Source organism: Silene latifolia, chromosome 9 (genome assembly GCF_048544455.1).
Source record: "Silene latifolia isolate original U9 population chromosome 9, ASM4854445v1, whole genome shotgun sequence".
NCBI lineage: Eukaryota > Viridiplantae > Streptophyta > Magnoliopsida > Caryophyllales > Caryophyllaceae > Silene > Silene latifolia.
The window spans coordinates 117,352,809-117,360,968 of record NC_133534.1 but is presented as its reverse complement, the minus strand read 5'-3'; the positions used below and the strand labels follow the sequence as shown (position 1 = coordinate 117,360,968).

General features: G+C 42.5%; 1 protein-coding gene across 1 annotated transcript; it reads right to left on the bottom strand.

Moving 5' to 3' along the window:
- Window positions 1-3,426: 3,426 nt before the first annotated feature.
- Window positions 3,427-4,083, bottom strand: LOC141601509 (uncharacterized). The gene has a single exon (XM_074421797.1). The coding sequence runs from the start codon at window positions 4,081-4,083 to the stop codon at window positions 3,427-3,429; it is 657 nt and encodes a 218-aa protein (XP_074277898.1).
- Between the last annotated feature and the right edge of the window lie 4,077 nt (window positions 4,084-8,160).

Genomic DNA, 8,160 nt, shown 5'->3' with positions numbered 1-8,160 from the left:
TAGGATGACGTTGTAGGTGGAGGTTCCGTCTATGACCAGGTACCTGATCTGCTTGTTGACCCCTCCCACATAGGTTGGGATGACTATCTCGCCCAGTGATTTAGCTGTCTCCCCACTGAATCCTACCAAAGGGATGGTCTTCTTCTACAAATCCTTCTCACTGAACCCCATGTTTTCTATGGTTTTCAGCATGATCAGGTTGACCGAGCTGCCTGTATCTACTAGGACTTTCTTGACTGTGTCGTTGGCCATTGACAGGGTGATAATGAGTGCATCACGATGTTCCCGCTCGTCATATATATCTCCTTCATCAAAGGCAACAGCAGGTAGATCACTGTGAGAAATTCTGCAGGAGTTTCCTGGCCTATCTTCCTTAGTCTCATTGGCGTGCCTTTTAGCTGCTGAGTACGTCAATCCACTTAGATCTGAGCCGCCTGTTATCACGTTTATTATCTTGGTGCATGTGGGTGGATTTGCAGGCTTCACGGAGCCTACCTTATCTTGCTGCTTGCCCCTACGTGGTAATAGGTGGCTCAGTTCTCCTTGTTCGTACAGACGCTTGATCTCCCTTCGTAGTGTGTAGCAATCTTCAGTGTTATGCCCAATGTCACGATGGAATTCACACTTCTTTTTGCTATCTTTTCACCATGTCTGTCCTTCTACTGGTGGCTTGGGCCACCTTACCCCATCTCCCATCTCCCTGAGTGCTTTCAGGATTCTTCCGATGCCAGTGGTGAATCCGTACTCCGCCAGAGTAGGGAGTTGCTGATTTTCTTCGATCCTGTTAACTCCCCTTCCATATGGCATGTATCTTTCATCCCTTTTACTAGTAGACTACTTTCTGGCTGATTTCTCTACAGCTGAGGTGTTGGACACGCTTGGTGTATTAGGCAGGCTAGCTCTGGCTAGAATGTCTTCCTCCAATCTGATTGCGGCAGTTGCCTTCTCTTGTACCGCTTCAAAGCTATGACAAGGGTGCATAGTTAGCTGCTTGTACAGGCCGGAGTCATGGTGGAGGCCACTTCTGAAGGCTTCCACTGTTGTAGAGACATCACATTCCTTAACTGCCACTTTTTCATTGTGGAATCTGGTGTTGTATTCTCCAATGGTTTCTCCTGCTCCCTGGATGATTCTGTATAGGTCTCCTGCATATTTTTGTGGCTTCCAGCTGCTTGCAAACTGCTGGGTAAATGCATTTACCAATTCAGCAAATGTAGAGATTAGCCTATTGGGCAGGCTTACAAACCATCGAAGTGTTGGCCCCGTCAATGTGGATCCAAATCCCTTGCATATGCAAGCCTCCTTTACTTGCCCTACCGCTGTCACTGTCATCATTTTCTGCTTGTAATGCCTTATATGGTCAAAGGGATCTGTCGTGCCATCAAAGAGAGGCATGTTAGGACTTGTGAATCCCTTTGGCATGGCTGCGACAGATATGGTGTCCACAAATGTTGAGTCGGCATAACTGTCAGGTGCCGCCTTCTCAAGTGGAGGTGGCAATCCCGGGACCCTGCTTAGCATCTCCCTCAACTCCAAGTATTGTTGCTTAGTTATGCTCCCCGAGTCTGGAGCTCGCCTATCGGCTACCTGCTATTCAATGTACTGCTTCCTTGTCCGATCTCTTGAGAGCTCGGATGCGTCGTGGCAGCTAAGGGGGTTGAAGTCACGAGTGTTCCCTGCTGCCAGTTCTCCTGCGGGCCGCCCGTGGACCCTATGCCAGATGTCTGATTGGCTGCTATGTGATTACCCACAGGAAGGCCACTTGACCGTGTTTCCACATGGCTGGCTGGCTGCCAGCTATCTGGTGTGAGGTATCCCAACCCTCGCGAGGTTATCATTTCATCTGATGATACTGTAGCTAGATCCAGCCTCGTTACTAGTTCAGCTGGTATCTATCGAAGCGGATTCCTGCTGCCTGATGCCCCCTGTATTAGATCCACTACTGGAGCTCTTCCTTTACCTACCTTGCTTGTTGATGTGGTAGATTGCTGCTTCAGAATGTCTATCAGTGCCCAGAGCTCTCTGTCTCTTTTCTTTGTTTCAGCTTCAGCTTTTTTCTGGTCTTCTCTCAGGTTTTCCATGGCCTTCTGAAGGTTTTCTACGCCGGCGAGCAAGATTTGCGTTGGACTAGGTGGTGGGGTGAGGCATGAGCTTGTCGTTCCTTTATCTGATCTGGCCTGGGTTGCGGCAGCAGGGGTTTTGGGAGGCAAAGAAGTTTTTGTCGTGGGTATGATTCTTGAGGTGTTCCCAAGAGCCTGAGTTGACACCGTTGATGCCGGGTTTTGAGTAGAGTTTGGTGGCAACGACGGTTGACTACTCCCTGACACGGCTTCTGATACTTGCTTATCCATGGTGTACTTAGATTATCAACGATTGACAACCACAATGCCCCACGGTGGCCGCCAAACTGTTTAGGTGATTTTTACCAAGTTAATTGTATTAGGTCAATGCGGTCTTACTCGTTGGTTGCTTGATTTATCGTTTGTATTTGATGTTAAAATAAGGAAATAAAGTACGGAATGTAAATTGACACGTAAGATTTGGTGACGCGGAAAACCCAATGTGGGAACAACCGCGTGAGAGACGGTACCCTGCCAAATATTTCACTAGCTTTTAATGAAAGGATGAATACAATTGATGCGTAATGTAAATCTTGCTAGCACGAGGTATTGTGTATATGTGATCTTGAATGTCCTTCTTTGATTGCTTCCCTTGCTATTTATAGGGCAAGAACCCTAGATGTATCCTACCATGATTATGAAAAGGAATATAACTTCCATAATAACTCTTTCCATAACACGTTGTCTCCCTCCATTCTCCCTGATCTCCCCAACTTCTTCCTGAGTCCTTTCCTAAACACAGACGCCTCTCCTAGTGGGCCTCGCCTCTCCTTTCACGCGTCCTAGCCCATTTGACCTTCTTCCATCCGTGGACTCTCCTTCCACCATGCTCCCTTTCACGGCCCATTTCTCTAACAACTTATTAAGTGGGCTTCACCTATTATACAGATTTTAGCCCAAATAGTACGTGTTGAATATTTACGAAAATCTGGCAGTTGTGACAATACCTGACGTACTTGCGACAATCTGTTTCCATTGTCGTCCAATAATAACCAAGTCTCATGGTCTTATGGACTAGTGTGTGGGAATTCATGTGTGGCCCACACTCACCGTCACGGACTTCTTCCATAACCCTTTCTGCAGTTGGTTTGTCAATGCAACATAACATAACATCTTGCGATGTTCTTTTGTATAACTGCCAATCGTTAGTCTTAACGAAATGGGCTGATAGCATTCGTAGGGCACACTTCCTTCGTGGGTCAAGGTCGAGAGGATACTCTCCTGTTTCTTTGTACTTCAAAATGGATGTATACCAAGGCTCCGTTTCATTTTCCTCGGCATCGTTAATTACGTTCACGTAGAAGGGTTAAGATCTTCGTTCGACACATATCGGCATACCGTCTATATGGTCAGGAATGTTGAATAGAGCTGCTAGTTTTGACAATGCATCGGCAAATTGGTTTTCCTCCCGAGGGAAGTGGACATATTTAACTTCATCAAAGTATGCTTCCAATCCCTCAATTCTCATTTGATACGGAGCCAGACTGCCACTCTTAACTTTCCATGACCCGGCCACTTGATTGACCACCAGAGACGAGTCTCGATGTACTAACAACTTTCTTATGCCTAGCTCGAGTGCGCTACGCAAACCGAGTAAACATGCTTCATACTCAGCAGCGTTATTTGTGACGTTGAAGTCCAATTTGATTGACACGGGCACTTGTTCACCTTCTGGCGAAATGAGAAGAATTAATACTCCGTATCCCATATAAATCGATGCTCCGTCGAAATATAGGTCCCATACATCGGTTTCTACATGGATAATATCTTCATCAGGATACAACCAGGTGTCAACTTTTTCAGTTTCCTCAATTGGGTTGTCAGCGAGGAAATCAGCAACTGCTTTTCCCTTGATCACCTTCAAGGGTATATACTTAAGGTCAAACTCCGATAACATAAGAGACCACCTTGACATTCTGCCATTTAGCACCGGTTTTTCAGACACGTACTTAATCGGATCCATTTTTGAATAGATACACACACTATAACTGAGCATGTAATGCCTTAACTTCTTTGTAGCCCAGACTAGGGCCAAATACGTCTTTTCAAGAGGCATATACTTCGCTTCATACTCCCAAGAAATTTTTACTGATGTAGTAAATAGCTCTTTCTTTTTTATCAACGGTTTGGGCCAGCATAGCACCCATTGCGGTATCCGTAACAGTTAGGTACAAAGTGACTGGCAACCCAGCAACTGGCGGGTTCAAGACTGGTAGAGAAGATAACACTTCTTTGATTTTATCAAATGCAACTTGACACTGGTCATCCCACATTTCATGTTCTCCGACCTTGAGTTCCTTAAAGATTGGTTCACAAATCATTGTCAACCTTGCAATAAAACGGTTTATATACTAGACTTGTCCCAAGAAGCTTCGAATTTCTTTCTCGGTCTTGGGATGGGGCATTTCCATGATGGCTTTTATCTTTGATGGGTCTACTTTGATGCCACAGTGGCTAACGATATGACCCAACAGTTTCCCATAGGTGACCCCGAAAGCACACTTCTGTGGATTCAATCTCATGTTGTATTTTCGTAACCTTTCAAAGAATTTTCGTAGTGCTTTGAAATGTCTGTTACGTTCTTTTGACTTCACGATCATGTCGTCGACATAGACCTCTACTTCCTTGTGTATCATATCATGTAGCAACGTCGTTGCCGTTCTTTGGTATGTTTCCCCAGAATTTATCAATCCGAAGGGCATTACTGTGTAACAATAGGTTCCCCATTGTGTAGTAAACGTAGTTTTGTGCATATATTCCTCGACCATCTTAATCTGATTGTAACCGGCATACCTATCCATGAACGATAACAGGGCGTGTCTCGCGGTATTGTCAACCAAGATATCGATGTGAGGTAATAGAAAATCATCCTTTGGGTTGGCCTTATTCAAATCATGAAAGTCCACGCATACCCGAACCTTTCCTCCTTTCTTCGGTACTAGCACTATATTGGCTACCCAATCTGAGTATTCTGACACTTTGATGAATCCAGCTTTGAACTGTTTGTCGATTTCTTCTTTGACCTTTAAGGACCATTCGATTCGCATTCTGCATAGCTTCTGCTTTACTGGTTTGAACCCTGGTTTGATCGAAATCCTGTGCTCTGCAATTTCCCTATCAATTCCCGGCATGTCTTTGTAAGACCATGCGAAAACATCTTTGAACACAATCAGCAGGTCAACAAATCCTTATCTCTGTACGGGATCTAAGGTAGTTCCTATCTTAAGCTCCTGTGGTTCTAGGGTGGTTCCCACATTGATAGTTTCAGTATCTTCGATCACCGCGTTTATTTGGTCATATTCTTCTAACCCTCTAACCAACACTACTACAAATACAGGCAACTACAACGGCCCTTTAACAACGCTTATTCACGAAAATCATCATAAGACGTTGTAGAATGGATGGCGCGAATTTTACAAAACTTAATTACAATGGTTCTGTGTTGTTAACCGTTGTTATTGGTTTTAACAACGGGTCATACTTTCAAAACCGTTGTTAATATAAAAACTAATAACAATGGTTGAATCTGTAATATATTTTAACCGTTGTTAATAATTTGGCGCAAAATTAGTGAAAAGTAGATACAACGGTTTTTTTAGAACCCGTTGTTATTAGGTTGTAACAACGGTAGTAGACTGAATAACCGTTGTTATTAATGTAATGCAAATCTTAAGAACAACAGATTGCTTTATTCTGCTATACGCTACAAAACACAAACACAAGCTAATACTGCTACTATACACAAATATCATCCTCCATTCCTCCCTGATCGTCTCTCTGTCTTCATCTCCGTCACTGTTGTCACCGTCTTCTCTCACTCATCGTGTTTATCAATCAGGTATATATGTTTCTTAGCAAAGATTATAGATATAGGATTTTTTGGGTTATTATCTAATTTGTTGATAATTTAGCTTAATTGCTTTCCTGAATTTCGTTTATCTGTTTGCCTATTATTGGATTTTCTGAATTAGTTACCTATATATTACGAATGTAGAAAAATGACTCGAACTTGGATGATTGATGCAAATATGAGTGACCGCAACTATAAGGATGGTTTAGCTGAATTTTATGAAGTCGTTTCGAACAATTTGAAAGGTTCTTCTCGTATTGCATGTCCTTGTGAAAGATGTGGTAATATTAGCTATATGGCTTTTCCGGACGTTAAAATACACCTAGAAAAGTGGAGATTTAGTCGATCCTATACACGTTGGATTTTTCATGGGGAACCATTAGAGGACGAGAATAGCTCTAAAGAAGATGATGTTGAGGTACACGAAAGGCTAACTGATGATCCTGAGTTTGCCGAGTTTTTTGAGTTGGAAGAGTTGGAAGCAGAGAAGTTGAATGTTGGGTCTATAGATAATGAAGATAATGATGATGAGTCGAATGCTTTTGAAGATGTAGGTGATGACACTATTAATTAGGATGACCTTAACAACATGTATGAGAAGTTGTGTGAGTCTGAAGCACCTCTGTATCCTGGCTGTAAGTTCAGAAAAATGTCGGCTGTGGTGAAGTTGAATAATATCAAGGGGGCAAATGGGGTGAGTGACACGTGTTTCACTAGTTTTTTAGCCTTGATAAAGGAGTTGCTTCTAGATGGTAATGTTCTACATGTTAAGACATATGAGGCGAAAAAACTAATAAGAGGAGTGGGTATGAAATATGAGAAAATACATGCATGTCCAAATGATTGCATATTGCATCGGAAATTATATCAAAACTTAACCAATTGCCCTAAATGTTTGGAGTGGCGTTATAAGGATAACGAAGGGATCCCGGCTAAGGTGGTGTGGTATTTTCCATTGATACCAAGAGTCATAAGGATTTATGCGAATCCCGATGATTCAAAAATGTTAACTTGGCATGAAACAGGAAGAATAAATGATGGAAAGCTAAGACACCCGGCAGATGGTATGCAATGGAAATCGTTCGACGGTAAGTATCCCGAGTTCGGCAATGAACCTAGAAACTTACGTCTAGCGTTGTCCACTGATGGAATGAACCCACAAGGAAACATGAGTAGCCAACATAGTACTTGGCCAGTAGTGTTGGCTATTTATAACTTACCTCCATATGTGTGCATGAAAAGAAAGTATTTGATGTTGTCGTTGTTAATTTCCGGCCCTAAACAGCCTGGAAATGATATAGATGTCTATTTGGAACCTCTTCTAGATGATTTGTGAATGTTGTGGGATAGTGGGATAGAAGTATTTGATGCATATAAGAACGAAACTTTCAATTTGAGAGCGATGTTATTGTGTACAATATCTGACTATCCGGCTTATGGCGACCTTTCTGGGCACACAGTTCATGGGTCCATTGTGTGGGGAGGATATCGAGTCTAAATACTTGAAGTCTTCTCGTAAGTATGTGTATATGGGAAATAGGAGGTTCTTGTATCATGACCATTGTTATCGCAAGATGCAGAAAGCATTCAATAGAAGACAAGAACTTCGTCAACCTCCTAGAATTTTGAGTGGACATGAAGTTTATCAGAAAGTAAAGCATAATGAGATAGATTATGGGAAGAAGAGCGGCTCTAAATTGTCTACTCGTGGGTATGAGAAAAGATCCATATTTTTTGATAAACTTCCATATTGGCCTGACCTGGAGGTCAGGCATTGCCTCAATTTCATGCACATTGAGAAAAATGTCTGTGATAATATAATCAATACCCTTCTGAATGTTCCTGGTAAAACAAAGGATAACACCGCAGCTAGGGAAGATATGAAAATCATGGGTATTAGGCTAGAGTTGGCACCACAGAAGAGAGGTAATCGTACATTTTTACCGCCAGCAGCTTATACCCTTTCACGGAATGAGAAAAAAGAGTTATGTGCATGCTTGAATGGAATTAAAGTGTCACATGGTTATTCGTCGAACATCAAAAGCCTAGTGTCGATGCAAGACCTAAAACTCACCGGGTTAAAGTCATATGATTGTCACACTTTGATGCAACAATTACTACATGTGGCTATTCGTTCCATTTTACCTGAAAAGGTAAGATATGCTATAACTAGATTATGTCTCTTCTTCC